This window comes from Vulpes lagopus, chromosome 16 (assembly GCF_018345385.1).
Source record: "Vulpes lagopus strain Blue_001 chromosome 16, ASM1834538v1, whole genome shotgun sequence".
NCBI lineage: Eukaryota > Metazoa > Chordata > Mammalia > Carnivora > Canidae > Vulpes > Vulpes lagopus.
This window is the reverse complement of record NC_054839.1, coordinates 3,840,866-3,862,900: the sequence shown is the minus strand read 5'-3', so window position 1 is coordinate 3,862,900 and position 22,035 is coordinate 3,840,866. Positions and strand designations below refer to the sequence as shown.

Sequence of the window (22,035 nt, the reverse complement as noted above, 5' to 3'; positions counted from 1 at the left end):
ACTTCTTACAATAATATTGGTTTTTTACTGATTTTATTTATTCATCACACACACACACACACACACACACACACACACACACACAGAGGCAGAGACATAGGCAGAGGGACATAGGCAGAGGGAGAAGCAGGCTCCCTGCGGGAACCCTGATGTAGGGACTCAATCTGAGGATCTGGGCATCACTACCCGAGCCAAAGGCAGACACTCAACCACTGAGCCACCCAGGCACCCCTAATATTAGATTCTATTTCTTAAAGACAGTATGGCTAGAAGTCTTGAGTGAGGGTGCCTGGTATGACCAGTAGAGCGTACAACTTGGTTTCAAGACCATGAGTTCAAGCCTCATGTTGGGTGTGGAGCCTACTGAAAAAATACATACATACTGACATATATACATAAATATAAGATAAAACTAAGAAAAGGAAACAAAATAAATGAGACAGGGAATAACAATTTTAAGTATGTAAACTACATTTAATGACATTTTCCCCTCCAGACACTACAACATTAAAAAACATCACCATTTTGGTGTTAAGGAAAGCAAAGCTCAGATAATTTAAGTAACTCACAGAAGTACACAGCATGAAGCTCTGAATTCAGAACTGTCCCCAGAGCCACAGGTTCTCTGAAGCTAGACTTGATTGTGTATTTTCATCCTACATCTTCTAAACTGCTGCCCATCCATGAGTATATTTGCTTGCATTTCTCTTAGGGCACAACATTATTTATTCTGTTAAATATAATATAAATATGTTAAATTTATTTGGCATCATTTTTTCCTATAGTGGAATATTTCACCAAATCCTTTTACTATGTATAAATAAATTAGAGAATGCAAGTGTATTTTCTGTATTGCAGAGCAATTAAGAGGAAATGTTTCAGGACGTCGGAAGAAGAATGAATGGGTTTGAAAATATCCATCAGGTCACCTTAGACAAGAGTGAACTGAGTTCTTTCAGGGATGACCAACCAAGGAAAAGCTTACATTTACAGTGACGGCTGTTTGGATAGAAAGCCCAAATGTGCTGACCAGGAGTATAGATTCATTTAGTTTTCTGCTAATAAATAATCAATAATGGCTATAAGTTCTCTAGCCCCCACTATGAGCTGGGCCCTCTTTCTGGATGATCTCTGACTCTCACGGCAACCCCCTGGGGAAGGCTTTGCTGGCCAAGTGGGCAGTGTGGATGTGCGTCCATCTGGCCCCAAGGCCAGTGCTCCTTGTACTAGCTTATCCCTCTGCCACCTTGTGACCACTATCCTGAAGAGCTCGTTATTTATGGAGTACCTCTTAGCTTTGCATTTAATCCTGAGTAATGACAACTACTTTAAAAAGAATGAATATTTTAGTAGAAATTATGTATTGATTATTGTTTTCAGGCCTACATTAACAAGTTAATATGAAATGAGAAGGCATATTGATTAAGATGAGATTTGTTGCTAAGTACACACACACACACACACACACACACACTTATCTTTTGTTGAAAAGTGATGAAGAGTATAGTGCCCGACACTTTAAAATTTGAGAATTTTGACCAGAAGTTACATTCCCAACAACTGAGTATGGCTTTTATGTAAATGGAGGGATATATTTTATGGACAAGGTAGCATACAAAATATATAAAAATATAGTTTTTCTTTTCATTTGTAGTTTCCAATTCTGACGTTAGTAGATTATAATGTAGAATATAGCAATCCATTTAGCCAATGGGTTTATTGTTGGCCACCCCTCCTGTCAACCCCTCAAATCCCAGAGTAGTAATTACTCCTATTAAAGGAGAATACAAGTATGAATTAAGCCCATTAGAATTTGAACTTATTTTGTGAGCCTGTGTGGCTCTAAGTAAGAGAATCACTAAAAGAAATGTTGAGACAGAGCTTGCCTGGATAAAAACAATACATTTTTTAAAGATCTATTTATTTATTTATTGAGAGCGTGAGCCTGGGATGGGGCAGAGGGAGACAGAGTGTCTTAAACAGACTCTGTGCTAAGTGTGGAGCCCCACGTGGGACTCGATCCCACGACCGCGGGATCATGAGCTGAGCTGAAACCAGGAGTTGACCGCTTGGCTGATGGAGCCACCCAGGCACGCCTGAATAGAAACGATGTTTTTACGCCTGTGACGTAACTTCCACCTAGCTTTGCTTAAAACCTGTTCTGCAGTTTGATTTTGAAGTTTCAAAGGGCAATCAAAAGGGCCAAGGACATTTGGTTTGTTTAGAAAAGAGTAATCCACCAAAGAGAAGTGGAGGGGCAGGGAGACTGGAAAGGATGAAACCCAAGCCCACCCAGGGAAGACACCACAGCAGCAGTAGGGCCTGGCATGGGTGGGCACTCAGCTCCTTCCTGCTGACTAGGCTCCTGGAGGGAAGGAGCCCAGCATGCGGCGTCTACACAGCTCCCTGGGCCTCTCGTACATGACATTAGTAGAGGCACTGTTGTCTATCAGGTTGAGACAGATGGTGCTAAGGGAAAGTAAACAGGCCCTCCCAAACAAGGACAGAGAGAAGAAAGGCCTCTACCATAATAGGATATTCAAAGAAGGCAAAATAAATTACAGATTTTAAAAGCTGAAACAAATCAGAGAAGTACCATTCCCTCACCAGCCTCTGCACCTGCTGTTTTATAGACAATGTGTCAAAATCAGGAATGATTGATTTGTTGGGTGAAGAACACAGAGCAATCTAACAAGCCCTGAGGCATGCTTTGAAAAAGTAAGGTAGAGATTCACAGTATACTTGGTATAAGGAAAGGCCCTGAGAAGTCCTGCAGAGAAGACCATTAACTTAGGTTGGCTCAGTGTTTCTCCAGTGGGGTTCTGATATAGTGTTTTTTTAGACAGTATCAATTGACATTTCATTCAATTAGTGTTCTGCTGAACACGTGCTGAAAACACAGAATATCTAAAATCTGACATCATTCCTGCACAATCTGACATCCCATTACTGTAGTCTACAGACATATCTGTATTAATTGAGAAACAAATCAGTGAATGGATTGTGTGTGTTCTGTGCTATCATCTCTTCCAGTATGTTCACCATATCTACATATTAAAATCCCCTGGAAAGCTTTTGAAATATATCAATGTCTAGGCCTCACTCTGACTAGATTGGTTTGGGGTCAGGCTGAGACATCAGCTTTTTCGAAGAGCTCCAGGGCATTTCCAGTGTGCAGTAAGAATGTGAATTGCTGTCTAATGTCTAAGGCTCTGCCTTCAACTGGAGTCAGCTTTAATTAACCTCCTGCTTTAATTTTGTGATGCAAATGTCATGCTCTATTATATTTTTGCTTCAGAGATATTTCACTGAGTAATAAAAGTAAAGGGAGAACAGTTGGCGAAAATTTACTCAAGAAATTAAGTTTGTCATTAATACAAATGATAGGCCATCTGGATAAGCAATAATGTTCTGTTACTAAAGAGTGTTTCCAAGGGGTGCATAATTTTTATTATTAAACCAGTTAGCAACGGCACTTAATGTACAAAGCATGTATTTTAATCAGAGAAGGGTGCATGCTAATTAAACAGTACTTAACAATTGCTCATTTTCATCTATGAATACTTACCTTCGCTCACATTCAGGCTGCTCGGAGGAATACCCAGAAATTTAGTGGAACCCAATTATGATTCTGATGGATGACGTCAAAAAGTAAAAATGATTGCTTTGCATTGAAGTCGATCATATTCTCAGTTATCAATGCATTGATGCTTCTAGATATGAAAACTAATTTTCCTGTAAACGTATTTCACTGTATCTTTCTCTGGTTCTGTCTAATACACACCCACATAGGCACACACCACACAGCAGTTCAGTGAAGCTGAAGGAGGGGTAGGCAGGCTCTGGCCATGAGTGGGGCCACCTATTTTGTGGATGGGATACATTTTTTTTTCCATTTTCAACTAGATATCTGACATAGGCTGTTATATTCATATTAGCACCCTTAGCTACATTTCCTGGCAGTGTTGACGTTCATGCTACATTGCTTCTTTTACATTTTTTTCTGTTTTTTTTCCTTCTTTCTCTTCTTTTTCTTTTCTTTTTTTTTTCTTTCTTTCTTTTACATTTTAACTTGGGTTCAAGCAGTGGGTGCTTTGAACAGTATAGGATTAGGGAAAGGCAAACTGTTTTGGTAGAAAAGTGTAATGTACGCATTACTGCAAAATGTTTGAAAACTATTCCACTTTGAACTGTGTATACTCCTCGTGATTTCCTTTACTGCTCAGCATTGCTCTCCTCTTAGAAACACAAAAACATTTCCGTTACGGAGAGCATCATTGTAATGAAGGCTGCAAGTCGAAAATCCCTCCACAGCCTACTCAGCTTTATACATCCAGCTGGCATTTTCCCTATGGGATTTTAATAAATTACTTCTTCTTTTCCCCCTCCAAATACAAAGAACATGATGTACAATAGAAGATTCAGGTGTATTTTTCTGATCGCTCCATGTCACAAAATACTCTCCGATGCCTCAGCTTAAAAAATTTGAGGCTCGGTAGAGAAGCTGGATGTTTTATGAGTCATCATGACCAGGAGAGTAAGAAATTGAGTTATTGTATCCAAAACCACAGGCCAAATCCTTTTTATGTTAGCCAAAGTTTGGCAGATTACTTTAGGCCTTCCTGGGGGGGAGGGGAGGGAAGAAAAAAGATGTACTCTGACCCCCTCCAGCTCCTTCTAATTTTTCTGTGACTTTCACTACACTCCCACTTGGTATCACCATTTTCACTGAAACAGCAGATCAATTCAGCAAAGCCAAGACTCAACTCAATAAAATATTAGTTAAATAATAGCAATTGAAAGCTCTGTTTGTATAATTTTACAAAAAGCCTTAGTCAGTCAGAACAGCCAGGTATATCGGGAGATGCGCAGCTATGAAGCAGTCAAGGGTGAGAGGATTCAGGCAAGTTGTCATGGAAAGTAGTTTTTGCAACTACAGGCCTGCCATCTATTGTGAATGCAGAGTGATAAGAGAATCCTGTTCAGCATGTTTGAGACATCCACATCTAAGTATTTTCAGTTACTGAAAATAGAGATACATGTCCTGTAATTTGGGTGTTTCTTATACAATAGAGAATCATCCAGGGATGTTCTTGTTTTTGAATACTTCATCAGACAGTAATATATCAGACAACACACAGTAACAGGCATCTCCTTATTTTTCATGGCTTCGACCTTTATCTCCTGAGCAATTCATTTCTTAAAATATATCACATGTGGCATATTCTCCAGAACCACTTATAAACCACTTCTTTGGTAGAAGATCGGACTGCTGAGATACAGAATCGACTTATGTCTTCTTAAATGATTTCGTATATTTTTTAATATCAAAAAGTTGGAAAAATGACAATTGTATTTATCATATAATTAAGGAGAGTATTTTCCGGCGGTTTCATTCCATAATGGAGTCATTTATTTTCTGTTCATTTACTGAAAATATTTCATCCCGAGTTTTTAACAACCTTTGATAGCTTTCCTTCATCTTTAGTAACAAAATTTCTTCATTATTAGAGGAGTATAACATCTGATTAGATTGGGGAAACATCTCAAAGTATTATTTTTAAAACAAAGCGAAATAAGCTTTATAGTCTCCATTTTTCTTGTCTACCAACAGTTTTCAGAAATTTCTGTTTTTCATTTATGACAAAATGAGAGTAATGAGTAAATGTATTGCTTTCCTGGTGGGGCTGCTACAGTGAACAGATGCTACACAAGTTTTATGGAAAGGGCTTGTCTTTCCAGAATCACTGCTGGAGATTTATACTCTGGCGAGTAAGCACAGATCTGGGTCGGCTGGTCTCACTTAGTTTCAATGGAACAAAGCAAGGGGATGAATGTGCTAGGCTGTATCAGTTACAAGGAAGGAAGTATTTTCCATATGATATTTAAATAATGAGTTCTGTCTCTCTCTTTGCCAGCTGTAATGTGCAGACTTATTGGTCTGTGTCCATATTCAAACTGTTTTTGCCTTAACAACCAAGCATGTTAAGTTCAATGTCTTATGTGACATGTTGTCACCGGAGGTGGTTGTAATATTTTTATATCCCGAGAATTGATGGGTGAAAGTGAGGGTTTGTCAAAGAAAGTTTTAACATAAATATGAAGCACTTCCAATTTTACCTGTATCTCAGGGACTCTAGTTGTCAAGGGACGGAGAGGAGAAGTTCTAACAACCACTGGCCAAATCAGACAGAAGGAAGAAACCCAACTTTTATCCTCAATTGTTGACGAGAGCCCAGATATAATTTCCTTTTGGAAAATTTTTAAATACTCAGCTGTATTTTAAACCCCAACTTTGTAAGTTAGTGTTAAAATTATATTTCTTGTTTTTAAATTGAATAATGAGACCATAAGAAGTCAACAATATCAGGTGAAACTCTTTTCTTTGACTTCTCAAGCGGCACTGTAACAATTAATCTGAATAGACTAATGAATGGGTGTGGAACGTTCTTGAGTCAATATGTCACTGACCTGAAGTCGTCACAGAACGAGTGGATTTGCATGGCCATAATTGTTTTCTTTCTCCCCTCCAATAGCTTTGTGTCAACATGACCAATGAGAAGATGCACCACTACATCAATGAAGTACTTTTTCTACACGAGCAAACAGAATGTGTACAAGAGGGAGTTGCCATGGAAACAGCTTATTCTCCTGGTAACCAGGCTGGAGTTTTGGATTTTTTTTTCCAGGTATTCATATAATATAATTAGATACTTTGCAGGATTTAAATATATTGGAGACAAAGAATTTTCTTTCAAGGGACCTTTATTTTGAGATATCTTTATATATGAGACTTTGCTGGGGTTTTTTTTTTTCAGAAATTTATTTTTTTCAGAGCTGATTTAGGAGGACAAGTTACCCTTTTCTGAAGGGACATTTGAGGGATTATCAGTTCATTGAAAGGACTAGAAATACCAGATAATTTTGTTATAAAAATAGTCAGCATTGTTTTTGTCAATAAAACTCTCCTTTGGCACAGTTCCAAATCCCCAGTGTACAAAATTAATATTTTATAAGACAATAGTAAGACTAACAAGATCATAGAACAGATTCAATGGAATCTTTTAAATTTTTCTTCAATTTGTAATTTGAAATATGGAAAACCATTGATAGATCTGTATATGGACATATAATCTTAGGACATCTGCCAGTGATGACTCTTAACCTTTATTATCTCTACCTTATAATGCAAGAATCTTTGCCTCTATATCTTTATCATAAAAACAAAAATCTCCTACACAAATAGAAATCCCTCTGTACTAATGTAGAAAGACATGATATACATCTATCAATAATATCTCTACAATGCTTGAACATTGTTTAAGCCTGCTACCTTTCAGCCACTGGAGAGCATAGGATGTAATTTCCTACCCTTTATTTCTATAAATGTAGATTTATATGTTTATTTTATACATTTGCCTAATATGTAAAATATTCTTCTCCTGTTGTCTGCTCATCAACATTCTTTATTTTAATGACAGAAGAAGCCCTCTTCCTCCAGGAAGCCCTCCTTCATCATGACACACATGGTATATAACTTCTCTATGTAAGGTTTAAAAATGTCTTCACAGTGATGGCAGTATATAGTGAGCTGTGTATCTAAAGTCTCAGACACCTGCCGCCCTCATTCTCGCTTGTGGTTATATCCTTGAATGCTAACCAGTGGCCAGCAGCATGACCTTCTTTCTATCTCTTCAATGGCTATCCTTGAGATCTTGCCATGGAGTGATTATTTCCATAGGAGGACACTCGTCAGTTGGAAATGAGAATGGGCATTTTTGTGACTACTCTTTGATACCCATAAGAATGAAGAGCTATACCAAGTATAGGGTGAAGCTTGGATGTACCTGCAAATATGCATACCAGGCAGGTGTACCCCACAATATAAAGGAAGCTTCTTGTTTCCTTCTTGATTACAGTACCTGCAATCTTCTCCTGCTCACAGACATCTGGATTTTTGCTTAAGCCACATTCATGTTTCAACAAACATGCATTTGTCTTATGTCCATGGAGGAAGGGATCAGATTCTCACCTGACTCTCCACATGTATAGTGCATTTTGGAACTGTCGATCTTCATTGATTTCTGTTGTTGAGGTGAAATGGCATATACTTTGCACAACAATTCCATCTCGCTTAAGCCTTTACTTCTGAAGGAATTGAAAGCCATTTTTTATGACTTCTTTTCCATGTTCCGTTTTCTTCTTCAGACGCATCAGCAAGTTTCCAAGTCATAGTTTGACTATCACCATTCTTTCATGGCTTGATATCAGACATCCAGAAAACATAATACATATGAATTGTAAAACTTTTGGAGACAATACAAATTGTAATCCTTTAAAAAATATCTCATTGGTATCTGACTACTCTATCCTTGGAAAATATCCTCTTGCTTTTGGAGTAGAGCAGTTTGGCTATGTTGGAAGCAATCACTTCTTTATACTATGTGGGGCCTTGACTTTGAGTTACTGAAACATGCACTAAATCTCTAAATTCTAGCCTCCAAAGAGAAAGTCTGTCACTGCCCCTGAAACATGAATGCCCATGCAACACCCTTAACTAGTCCATTTACCCCTCCATGCACAGAGCGTGTCTGTGCATACTCGAGTGTGTGTGAGAGGAGTGTAAGTGTAATAGCACATGAAGGAGTATTGTGGCACAATACTCAAATGCACAGGTGAAGAAGCAACTTACGCTCTTAAGTATCACCATCTTACTCTTCAGCAAATAGGTTTTACAAATTGAAATGAAGAACCTGATCTTTCGAAACATCCCAAGAATGACCAGTCCTTGCCAACTCCTCATTGACTTTTCTTTTCGGGCTTCTCTCCATCCATTTTGTGTACCTATATTTTATTTTTGCACCTCTGGGCTCTTTATAGGGTCCCAGGTTATCTGAGTATGTGCCATACAGTGGACTTCCTTCTCCACACCCCCTGACCAATCCACCTCTGTGTTGGTACCACAAGTCTCTGGAGGTGTTAGTGACCTAGGTCTTTTGCTGAGGTGTGTCAGCTTGCTTTTTGTAGGCCTATCCAATTCCTTCCTGGTGCTCCTTTCACCCTCTGCCAGTCCTTCTTCTCCTTCCTTCCCAGGGAGGCTGTCTGTCTGCTCACTCCAGAGATAACCTTCAGTTGCCAAATGTCTTGCAAAGGGCACCCCTTGGTAGGTGAATGCCCACCAGGTATAGAGCCTTCCCATGGCTGCCACTTTCAACCTTTCTTCTCTATGGGTGGCACTAGAAGTATTCCAACTTTTGCATACCTGAGACAACTGTCTCTGCATTTTCCTTACCATGAGGAAACTCTAAAGGGCTTGAAACAACTAAAATAGTTCAGCCACAAGGAAACAACTTTCTATTGGCCAAATAAATAACATCATGAAAGGCCTGTGATGTCATGGTTTGGTGACCTCGGGTGAAAATATAAACTGAATCACTGTAGGAGTCAGTATAGATCCCTTCACTTCCTGAGAAGAATTATTTTATAGTATTCACATCTCCATAAGCATGCTGACTTGATGTGAAGAATTAAGATATATGACAGAATAAGGTAAAAATAAATAATATAAATTACCTTATTTTTAAAGATTGATTTGACATGTCAACAGAAGAACTTTCCTAGGGAAGGAAAGATAAACAGCACGACAGTGGGTAAAAGTTATTCATCCGATGTGTAAACCGCGTGGGCACAATGGTGTCCTCTGTGTGCGGGAAGCGAACTGTCAGTGGTTGAGAAGTTCTTTCAAGCAGCGTTTTCCTTCACGTGAGATTAATTTTAAGTGGTTGCTTATGTATGACTTTAGCTTCCGTGTTTGACAGCTATAAACTGTCAGACTTCTAATTTGAATTTTTACAAGTTATGGCTTCCAACTTTATATGTTCCCGGTCTTAATACTGAAATATTATAGTCACTTCTACTTCCTGCTGAATAGGATTTTTTCTAGAATTTTTATGACTCAACAGGATTGTAGTTTCGGTTTTTGGATAAGTTACTTGCCCACTGTTAACTATGAAGAGGTCGATACAGGCTAGAGGTCAAGAAAAATTATACTTCTCCTTTTTTTGGCAATTTTATTTTTCTTACTGAAATAAGAATATGCTTTTTAATATCTCCAGTGTTTTAATGACCTTAAAGCACACTCTTTAATCCATGTATTCATTATCAATCAATTATTAATCAACCAATACTGTTACAGCCTACATTATCTCAGAGTTTGGCCAGGTATTAGGGATATGATAGTGAGCAAACACAAATGTGTGTATTAAAAGTAGATGAATTCATTTTTTTTTCAGTGCTTATAGGAACATAATGAAAATACAAATGAGCATACCTGCATGATGACAGAACCATCCATTTGAGTGATGGAAGAAACATATTCTCTCTTCTTGATTTTCAGAAGCCATCTGGATTTCTCGCTTTATTGGATGAAGAAAGTCAGATGATTTGGTCACTGGAACCGAATCTTCCCAAAAAGCTACAAAGTCTCCTAGAATCTTCAAACACAAATGCCGTGTATTCCCCCATGAAGGATGGGAACGGGAATGTTGCACTCAGAGATCAGGGTGCGGCGTTCACCACCATGCACTATGCAGGAAGGGTGAGTTGAAAGAGTGGCACGATGTCGCATGCGTCACGATCTTGTCAGGATGACCTTGCAAGTTTTAGATATTTTAGAGTTTCTTATTTTCATGAGTTAAAGTTGGCTGAACAACCAGCACAGTTTTACTTTCCTCAGCTCTTTTATTTTAACCTGAGAAGGACTTCGCATCTTCAGAATGTTGGTGATGAAGCAGGTGGTCAGGGCCTTCCATCATGTTCCCCAGATTCTAATATAACATGAGCAAGAGGGCCGTGGCTTTAATACACACAGCTCTGCTCTGAACTCTGGGATCCCTTCATTATCTAAACAAATATTGGTCTTTTGAGTTTGCTTGCCCTCAATGCAGTTTTTAGTATTAAATTATTTTTCTTAAAGCATATCAACCTGAGTAAAGAAAGCTACTCTCAATCCTCTCTCAGCTCCTTAACCAGTTTAGTAAAATATGCTTTCTTTCTTAGGTACCTTCAAGTAGCTCCTCTTACCTGCTTAAAAAATCCTCACACTCTGTAGGCCAAGCTGATATCCCAGGCTCTGAGGTGATGCTGGTCTTTTTAGCCATGGCTTACATGTCACAATCCCCCTACCCCCGCTCCCCCCACCACCACCGTCAGGTGACACCTCTGTTCAGGGGACTTTTTCTAATCCACTCACTGTTTCTGCATTCCATGCTTCTCTGGGCATCCACTCCTCCTGCTCAAGCTTGAAATACCCTCCTTGCCTTCTTCCCAAGGTCACACTGTATACATCTTTAGATACTCCAATCCAAGTCCCACTTACCCTCAATCCAGGCCCATCTATGTTAACTGTCTTCCACTTTTGAATTTGTGGCCCCTGGTTTTCTCCCATTTGGCACTTAGCGGAAGTCACATACCGGAAGGTGAAACCTCCAATCAGCGTGTTTCAGATCATTCCAGCCAATGTCCACTGAGACTCTACTAGGTGCCAAACCTAGAGTATTAGAGAAACAGATGAATAAACTGCATTGTTTGCCCTCACATATCTCACTGTCAGCAAATCAGGAAAAGGCAAATTAACATAGTTATGATAGAATTTGCTTATAATAACATTGGTAATATTAACGAAGCTCTATATTACCCTGAAGAAGGAAGCAATCATTTGGCTCCCAACCTAAGTGTGGAAATATATTCTAGTGGAGGTCAAATGTGGGGATGAGATAGAGTTCAGTGAGGATAAAAGGAAGGAGCATTCTGGGGTAGATGTGGAATTTTGAATAGCATGTGCATCCCCCAGGATGCAGTTGCATCGAGCAGAATCCACTATAGCTATTCAAGTGGAAAATAATCTGGTATGGGAAAATAATCTTCACGAGACTCCAAGCTGAACATTCAGAAATAACTCAAAACTACACCACAGGATGGAGTTTCCAACCTAACCATGGCCTCATCTTGGATCCGGAAGCTTCCAGCCAAATCGAGAAGCTGCTGCTCTAGGTTCTGACTCTCTGTGGCCACCACCCACTGCTGATACCTTTAAAGGGCCTATACCCCGGCACTCAGCATGGAGGAGTCAGGGACACAGTGACAGGGCCTGGGGTTCTCCACTGTGAGAGAAGACGAAGCATCTTCATGATGTGCGTATGAGCCAAAACAGGAGAAGCAGCAGAAGCATGGCCTCCATCACGCCTACCTTTGAATCTTGTGCAATAGTTCCAGATTGGTGGAAGCTAAAGAACAATCAGATGCTAGCTGCAAAGAAGTCTGAGAATCCTCCTGCCTTCGAACGTGTGCAGTGCAGGAAGGTGGCTCTTCCTGAGAGTGCTGTAGGCCTTTCTGCCATGTCCACCCACTCTAGATATGGGAAATGGTACAAGAAGTACAGTTAAGTCTACAGAGATTGGCTGGAAATAAATCTCAAGAAAGGCTCCTTGGGGCCAAATCATGAATAAATATACATGGACTACTGAGGACCTACTCCTCTTGATTGTGTTAACTCCTCAAGTATTTTCAGACAGTGAGGCACAGAGGACATGACATGAAGTGAGACACAGGACACGACATAGGGTGGACTCGGGGAGAGGCACAAAGGACACGACATAGGATAGACTCGGGGAGAGAAGAAGGAGGTTCTGGAAACACTCAAGCAAGCACTGGGTTTGGACCGAAGGAGAAGATCGCAGAGCTGGTGTCCTCAAGAGGAGGCTGCAATGCCAATGATGCAATGCCAATGACACAATCTCCAAAGCCAGTGGGAACTGTAGCTTGAAATGACAGGCGTATCTCTCCGATGGTCAGATGGTTCTAGTGCCAACCACAAGAGGAAATCCGGGAAAAGAGGCAGTCTGGGAGGAAAGATATTCAGTATAGATGTTTTGAATTTGAGGTTTTTAATAGAAACTTCAATAGGATGTGACAAATAAAAGAGGTTGGTTGTTTTTAGAAACATAGGCATATTTGTGGAAATGTGTATCTTGATGATTTCACTTAGGAAGAGCATGGAGAAGATGAAGAAAAGGAATAGGAAAGAGAATCATGAAAACCAAGGGAAAAGAAGGAGGAATGTGGTCAGCAGGAGATACACCTGAGTGGAACAGGTAGGCAAGGAGAAGTTATGGTAGCATGGAGCAGTAGGATGAACCGAGCAGTGAATGGCCAGGGAGAGGGACTCGGTGCAAGATTTGTCACAAACACACACACACACACTCCTAGAGTGTTGTTAACCCATTAACTGCCTTTACGTATGAGAGATTTAGCCTTTAAAATTTTTTCTAACAGTACCTAATCTTCTAGTCCCGTATTCGAATTTTTAATATTTTCTTCATATTGAGCATTTATTAATTCTTAGGATTTAGTTGAAGTATTGCAATGAGACATAAGTAGTGATTCTAAGTTTTAAGCAAGTTATCTTAAGTCCGTCTCTACCTGACCCGCCTCCTAAGTCTGTTTGTATTGAATCTTGGAGATTTGTTAGATTGTTCAATAAATGCTAATTGCATGAAACTGAATGGGACCAAGCTTTGGGATAATACTTTGTTAATTATTTTATGTTTGCTTCTAAAAATTGTTCTGTAACCACTTAATAGAATTTCAATTGTTTTTTGTTTTTTTTTTAAACTTGGGGAAACAAAAACAATCAGTTTGAATAAATACAGTTATTTTATTGAGCTCTGATAATGATAAAGCAAAGCAGAGCCAGTCAATTGATTAGCTGCCTCAGAGCCAAACCCCATGGAATTATGAATTTTTCTGTAAAAGTGCCTTTATGTTTTAAGCAGGATTTTCCATAATTGGAGTCAATTTTGTGGTTTTATAAAAATCTTTCATTTAACTGAGATCTACTAATGAGTCTTACCCCAAGGACTCCCTAAGGACTCATTCACATGTTACAGTATAGATTATATGTAATTTGTGGCAATATGTCAAGCCATATGCCTTTCTAATCATCAGATGTAGCTACATATATTTAATTTTGAGCTTTTACATTTTCAAGAAAAGCAGCATATTCTGCATTTTATAAATCCAGAGACAGAGCAAAGAGCTAATTGGTTTAGAAACAGCATGCACGATCTATTTTGGACAGTAGTATGAGCATTCCTGAAGGGCCCTTTGGTGATAAAGCTGATCCCAGGGAAGAGCTCAGTGGCTCTAGGGTTCTTGGGTTTCTTTGTGGCCTCTTTTTTGGCCAGATGGATGGGCTAGAGTGTCGCTCGGATCACCATTTGCTCTTCTGTGACTGGTTTACCTGGTTTGGCGAGTGAAAACTTACCTCACACGGGCAGGATGATCATTGTGGCTGGTAACAATATTGACATCCAGCCTACCAGGAAAGACTTGCCCATCTAACAGTTCTGCTCTGGCTATGAGACCCCCGCTATGCTTCTGAATCTTGTTTGGAGCAGAGGCCCCTAGGTCCTTTTAGAGATGTTTAAGTAACATTATTTGAATTATAGCTGAAGATCTTTCCTAAACACATTTGAATTTTTCATTACTCATAGGAGCCTGGTGTATTTTCCAATCTCCATTACAGAAATATTCTAAAGTAAATGGGAAGAGGCTGTGCATGAAATATTAACAGAGTCTCATTAATGAGCATGGATCTGAATTAAAGAAGGCTGAGGGTTTTTTGTTGTTGTTGTTATTTGTTTTAGCAAATTATAAATCATATATGGATTAGCTGTTTTAGGAATTGCTCTTGAACCTCTAGTGGTGATTTAAATGATGGATAAGCATTAAATCCAGAAGAGTGTCTAATTCTATTGGCTTTTAAAATTAAGAATCTTGAAAGAAAGAAGAATTATGATTTGGAAAAAGACATTGGCTCCGAGGAAATTTGAATTTCCATTAAGGTGATTCTGAACTAACTCTAATAGGAAATAGTATTTTGAAGGTCCTAAATTTTAATGTGAGAAAAGTGAATGGATTAGGAGATACTAAAGCAATCTGAAGTAATAAAAATTAAATCAATGAAAATACAGGTCAAAGTAATAGTTATAAAATATGATACTTGCCTATCTGACCTTTGTAGTCTGCTAATAAGGTCTTTGAAAATTGTTTATTGCAATAATTTGCTTAAACACAAAGTGATTCTCTTTGGAGCCCAGATGAGTGTCCTGTATGAGTGGCCTGGTTTATACAAATCAAGTTGGTGACATTGTTCTTGCCTGAGATGATGTGTCTGTGTTTCTCTCTCCAAACCCTTAAATATTGCAGTGGGCTGAATGGTAGCCCCCCAGAAAGATATGGCCATGTGCTCACCCCTAGGTCCTGGGAATGGAATCTTATTTGGAAAAAGTGTCTTTGCTTATGTAGTTAAATTCAGGATCTCAAGGTGAGGAGATTACCCTGGATTATCTGGGGGACTCTAAATCCAAGATTATGGGAAGGAAGCAGAGAGAGATTTAGGAGAGAAAAGGAGGCCATGCAAGCATGGAGGCAGGGACGGGAGAGATGCAGCCATGGGGCAAGGAGCTTTAGGGCCCTCACAGGCTAGAAAAGGCAGGAATGCATGTCCCCTCAAGCCTCCAGGAGGGTAAAGATGCTTGACGTCAGAGTTCTGGCCTCCAGAAGAGAATGGAGTGGTTTTAACTCATAAGATTATGTAATTTCTTTACATTTTATTCATTTGAAAGAGCCCCCTACATTTCTCCACCTCTATTTTTGCTCATGTGGTTCTCTTCACCTGGAATACCTCTTTCCTGTCCTTCCAAACTTTACCCATCTTAGGAGCAAGGTCTTGGCCTGATCCAAATTTCATTGATCTCTTCCTTCCCTAATCAATAGCGATGTCTGATGCTGGCATGGCATTTTTTGATTTACAAAGTTCTTCTGAGACCTTTTGTATGAATGTTGCTATGTCAGTTTTCAGTTAAGTAAGCCTTGGTGAAGTTCAATGACTCGCCAAAGATGGAACAGCTATGCGTGAATCTCCTGGGGGTACCTTATCAAAGTTCTACAAGCTGTGTAATTGAAACAGCAGAAATTTACCCCACATTTCCAGAGACTAGAATCCAAAATCCAGTGTCAGTAAGTTTGGTCCCTTCAGCAGAGTCTGAGGGAACTGTGTTCCAAGCTTCTCTTCTGGCTTCTGGTGGGTGCCAATGTCAACATTGCTTGACTTGTAGATACAGCTCCCGGTCTCTGCCTCTGTCTTCCCATGGCCTCCCCTCATCTTCTTTAAAGGCATCAGGCATTGGATTTAGGGCCCACCCTATCCACTGTGACCTCGTCTTATATAATTACATCTTTGAAAGATCTTATTTCCAAATAAGGTCACATTCTGTGGTTCTGGGTGGACATGAATTTTGAGGGTACACTATTCAACCCACCACAGGGTGGTAGGTCACACTACCCTATTTTGCTTCTCATTTCCAGTACCATGTAGGCCCCCATATCCATTACAGTGTGTGTGAAATTCTTAAAGTGTTTGTTGTCTATAGTCCTAAAATCCGTGTGATACTGTAGAGGAGGTCTGCAGGACACATGGGGATTTCATCACCGGAGCTTTGAGCAGGACACTGACCCACAGTTGCTACATCCATAGAGTTTGTAATTCAGGAGAATATAATTGTCAACCTCATAAACTTGTTCTGAGGTCACATATTAGGCAAGAAATCAATGCCCCGAAGATTATTTTGAGGTGTCACATCAAATATGAGTCATAGTTCCCCAATAATATCTGAAGGTCTTTCCATGTAGATGCACCACTGTATTTAGCAATATTTTGAACTCATCAATAACAAGTATTGAAGGCTAGAAAATATTTCAGGGATCGTCTAATCCACTGGCTATATTTTCAGATGAGAATATTAGGGCCCAGTTAACTTGTGTAAATTAAGTCAGTAATAAAATGTCCTTCATTAGTCAAAAAATATACTTGTTAATTTTTGTATCTTATTAATGTGCTTAGTGCCTGAAGCAGTACTTTGTAAGTCACATTAGAATATTTATTTTTGTTTATCCTAGTGTAATTAATATCATCACTTCAACAGGTGATAGGGAAAAATGTAACCACCAAAGTTATAGTATGGTATTTTTTCTCTCTTCCTATCATGCTTGAAAAACTTCAGTGGAAAGTGTAGAAATGGAGATATTTTTCTGTGAAAATTATAATACTAGAAGAGAAAATATTTAGATAATTTTTTAACTGATGATAACGTGACATCCTGTTTTCCACTGAATAAACAGGTTGTTTTCATGTTAAGTACCTCTTCCTAGATCTTCGAGAATTTGTGTAAAAAATTATGTTCTTTATCATTTAGCTTCATGACTAATATTTTAATGGGGCAAAGAGGCATGTGAAATTTTATTGCAGATTTTAGAAGATCCTTTCCATTGTTGTTTGCCTGAAGGAAATGAAAGCATTCTCTGCGATTTATATTTTCTGCGATTTTCTGAGATGTAATTTTACAACAGATTAAGAATGTATAGCCCTTTTATATAATGTGCTTGTAGATGTGTCTTTCCGTGGGTGGACTTTGATTATTTTCATCAGGATCCCTTTTTCTGTCCCCTAAACTGCATCCCTGCAGATCACGTGGTAATCCCAAACACATAGGCCTTGATCATTAGTGTTCACGTCACTGATTTCCACAGGCCTTTATGAGAACCATGTTACTAAAACATCGCTGATCAAAGTCATGTGGGGGAAGAATGGTATTACTGATTTGTGGCCAGTCTGGAACACATCTGATTTTTTTCCTTCTCCTTGAATAAGATCTACCCCTATCATGGGATAAACTAAGTTTGAAATTTTTTGGTTGAGATTGATGCTGTTACTCAGACCTGAGAGGTAAAGCTACTGCAGGAGATTCTAGGTCAGTACCGATGACAGCACACCTCTTGCCTCTTGTCCCTTCAGATATATTTACACGTATGCAGAGGAAATAGTGGCCTGTTCAATTTCCCAATTCTTTCTGTCACTTGTCAACCAATCTTCACCCCAGAGATCTGTGAGGGACACGATGAGCCCAAGAAGACTTGGAGAGTGAACCTTTAAATCAAAAGAAAAAAGGAGATGAACTAATCAATAGGGAGCCTTCCATTTATTTGTCTCTCTTTTCTCCAGGCAGGATCCCCAGACTTAACAATGAAAGCTTTCTGGCTGTCTGGTCTAAGCCAAACAGATACTATTAAAGGGTATTTGACCAAGATAACTTTTTTCTTTTCTTTTTTTTTTTTTTTTTTTTCTGACCAAGATATCTTGACCCACACAGAATGAGCTTCATTTACATCTGTATGTGCTCACCTCTTGGGCAGACTTCTGGAAAAATAAAAATGAACTCAGCAAGGCCCCTGGTCCTCTGTTGCTCATATCAGTTTTGCCTCTGGCGTAAATTTCTGTAGGAGACCTGATAAATGTTTCCTTATCCAGGGGTTTGTCTGGAATAGAAAATGCAGGCTCTCATTCAGGGCATCTCACTGTTTCTTCGGGGATTTAATAGGTTCTGTATCTTCATGGATCCACAGAAAATTGTAAATAAGGAACTGTAGGTTTCTTGAAATATTGATATCTTATTGTTAGTTGATTGGGTTGTTGTTGTTGTTTTTTCCCCCTAAAAGGAACCAGTGAGGTCTATTCATAAGTTTCAGGTATGGCAATTTCAAGGCAATGTCTATATTCAGATGCTAGATAAGAACCCTTAACAATAATGCTGTGTGCTCCTAACTTTCTTTGTTTATTAGTATTTATTACATAAAGCGAATCAGAATGAAAGCAAGCAGTACTGTTAGACAGAATCACTTCATGGAAAAGTAAAAAAGTAGAAGTCTCTACTTATAAATATTGATGGCTATAGAGAGATCAATTCACCACTACACACAAAATTGAGACTCTTGTCAGCAAACCTCAGATAGAAAGCTGAAACCACTCGTGAAAAGTTATCAGACCCATTTATATTTGCTTGAAGATGATCTTTCATTTCTTTTCCTATAATCCATTCTTTATATACATTCTGATGTGATGTATTATATTCAAGAATATATTCCAAAGTTTGGAGTTTTTATCACCCGGTAATCCCAACCATCTCTTTTCCAGAAATTATATTTTGCATCACATGAATAACATGGTAGAGAAAGGGATTAAATTTGGCTGATAAGTGAATTTACTTCCATTCCATAAATATCGATGCTTCCCAGGAGAGTATTTTGTATCTCCTGCGAGGGCTTTATATACCCTCAAAATTCAGTTTCCAACATGACATGACTCCTGAAACTCCAGTCTATTTGTTCTGTGGGCTTCACGCCTGCATATATGCTTGTTAAGATCTCTCCTTGGCTGGCATCTTCAGCTCAGTAGATCCAGAAGCCAACTGCACTCAATTCCCAAACCACCTCCCACGCTCTCCTCTCCCTCTCAACCCACTTCAAAAAAGTAAAGCAGTAAAACTGATTTCCCGTATTTGTCCCACTTTTCAATTCATGGTAAAATCAGAAACCCAGTTAATTGCCAAAATCAGAACCCAGAACCCTAGTTAATAGCCAAATACCAGTCGATTGCCAGATACCAAACAGCCATCCAAACTTAATCCAAGTGCTTCCTTCTTGTTCACGGCCCCTGGCTCACGCAGGAGCCGCTGGATGGCACCTGGCAGGAGAGGCTCTGGTTACCAATAAAGGGATGAATGGATGGTTTTACTTAAAAGTGTATGAACTTCCTCTGCTCCATTTATCTTTTTGTTTCTCCAGCAACACAGTTCAAAGGTAGAGGTAGTTATTCTCTTTCTACTTGGTAATAACAGACGCGCTCGTGGCCGTGACGGCTGCTTTCCTCATTGGCTGTTCACAAACCCACTCTTTGAAGCAGGGTTGCCACTAACTCTAGGTCTCCCTGGTGGAAGAATGCACTTCCCTTTCCCTTTTAAAGACCGGATCTTCCAGACCATTTTAACACGCTTGTTTTTCATGGACCTGGTAGTTGAACAAGCACAACTCGGGGGATGTAATCAGATTCAGTTTTATTTTTGGCTCACACCGCTTTTTCAAATATGTTCAGCAGAGACAGTCCTTTCCTTGGAACCAAATAAAAACCCAGGCAGCTCCAGTGATATTTCTGGTCTCCGTCCAGTAATAGGACGTCCTTCACTTGCTTTCCTTGGCATGCAGGGACTCAGTTCAGTGGTGAAGAACTAGTCCTTTTAAATAATCATAATTACAAATGTACCTGGAAGGTGAGGTCCCTCCTGCCTCCGCTGCAGAGGAGGCCCTGTTCCGTGACCTTAGGAGTTCTGTTTTCTCTCTTTTCTTGAGCTGTGTGGTCTTATGTCCTCGCAGCAGCTGCCCAAGAAGGATGCCTTTTGGCATTCAGGGCTCACCCTGCCTGGGTGCTTCCGTGCATCCCTGTGATGCACCACCCGCTCCTGCCGGGGGGCGGGGGTGGTGCTGATGCTTTGGGCTGGCTGCTCCCCCCAGCCCTGGTCTCTGGACTTCATCCACACAGAGTCTCCACACTGGGCTCTGTGACCACCAGCCCCAGCTCACATCCTCTTGGCCAGGATGTAGCCTCACTTGGGTTTGTGGAGCACATCAGGGAAACTTTGCCATGTCCTTTGTAGTTCATCACAAACATTGTGTTCTGTGCTCTCCACTTTGAAGAGCAGACAAGGAGAGTTCATCCCACTACAGCAGGGACTGTTCCTCCCCACCTCCCCCCATCACCTGCCCACTTCTGTTTTTGTGCTGCTTGGTGGAGTCAAACACCAGCTTGCAATGTATTCCTAAGTGGTGGAGCAATGTCAATGTTGGATCCTAAGAGGGGTCCCATGAAACCCCCTCCCACTTGACCTAGGGGACGAGAGGGAGAAGCTGTGTAAAAGCATTTATGGCCATATATTCATGCTCTATAAAGCAACTGCTATTGTGTACTCACACTAGGTATGAGAGCAATAGATCCATAGAGGTAGACATTGAAATATAAATCAATTACAATAGACAGAAGGATAGACAGATGATGATAGGTAGATAACAGATAGATGATAGATAGATAGATAGATAGATAGATAGATAGATAGAGATAATAGATAAGTAGATAGAGATAACAGATTAGATAGATAGATAGATATAATAGATAAGTAGATAGATAGATAGATGATAAATAGAGTAAACACACAGAGAGATAAACACACACAGACAAATCAAATACCCATGCTGCCAGAAACCCATGAAAGCTATCTCCACCGTGATCTGGGGTATCCTAAAATGCCTGAACTGTCATTGAACATGGCTCCCTTACAGAAACTTTAGCTTTGAGCACTTCAACTGTGTGGAAATATGGATTCCCATATCAGAAACACATTGTTTATGTGATAATATAACCAACAGTTTGGTTTGTCCTTAACTTACTGCCGGGTGAGGTAGCATGAGGGCGCTGCTGAAAACCCCCTCATCCTACTGGGGTATTTTATATGTAGACATGGATAGTCTCTAGATAAGTTGGATGAGCATGAGAGCAAAGGGTGATTAAGGTATTTGCAGTGTGAGTCGTGAATCTCTGAGTGAGGCCATAAAAGGCTCCCTGAGGAATATTGCACTGGGGTTTGGCACTTGGGTGTTTCTCTGTTCCCTTCCTGATTCTGCCCCAAATAAGGATGGAGAGTCGTCAATCATATTTATGTTTCCAGCCTTCAGTGCAGTGCTCTGCTGGCTGTCATCTCTTCCCCTTCTAGCTTGTGAGGCTGCGCATCCAGGCCTGAGTGATGAGACCCATTCTGCTCCCTCCACAGGAATCATTTTCTGGGCACAGATGAGATCTCCGATCACACTCACTCTTTCTAGAATGACTGGCTCCTGTTGCTTTGTCTGCCGTCCCCATTAGCTCCTTCTGGCCCTGCATCATTGTGTTTGTTTTCCTCTTTACCTTCAAGAGCTTCCTTTTCTGGCTTCAGGTGTATTGAACAGTGGTGAGTGTGGTCTCTCTCCCTGCCCTTTACTGAGACTGGAATAGATAAAGCAAGCAACTGGGAATGGTTGAGGTCAGGCAGGGTG

The 22,035-nt window shown here is 39.9% G+C and overlaps 1 protein-coding gene across 1 annotated transcript in view; it reads left to right on the top strand.

Annotated features, from left to right (window-relative positions):
• Positions 1 to 22,035, top strand: part of MYO16 (myosin XVI) — a 451,497-nt gene that overhangs the window by 272,085 nt on the left and 157,377 nt on the right. Inside the window, exons 21-22 of the mRNA XM_041730888.1 lie at positions 6,537 to 6,689; positions 10,397 to 10,597. Coding sequence (XP_041586822.1) covers positions 6,537 to 6,689; positions 10,397 to 10,597 — 354 coding nt within the window. The remainder of the gene's footprint in view (positions 1 to 6,536; positions 6,690 to 10,396; positions 10,598 to 22,035) is intronic.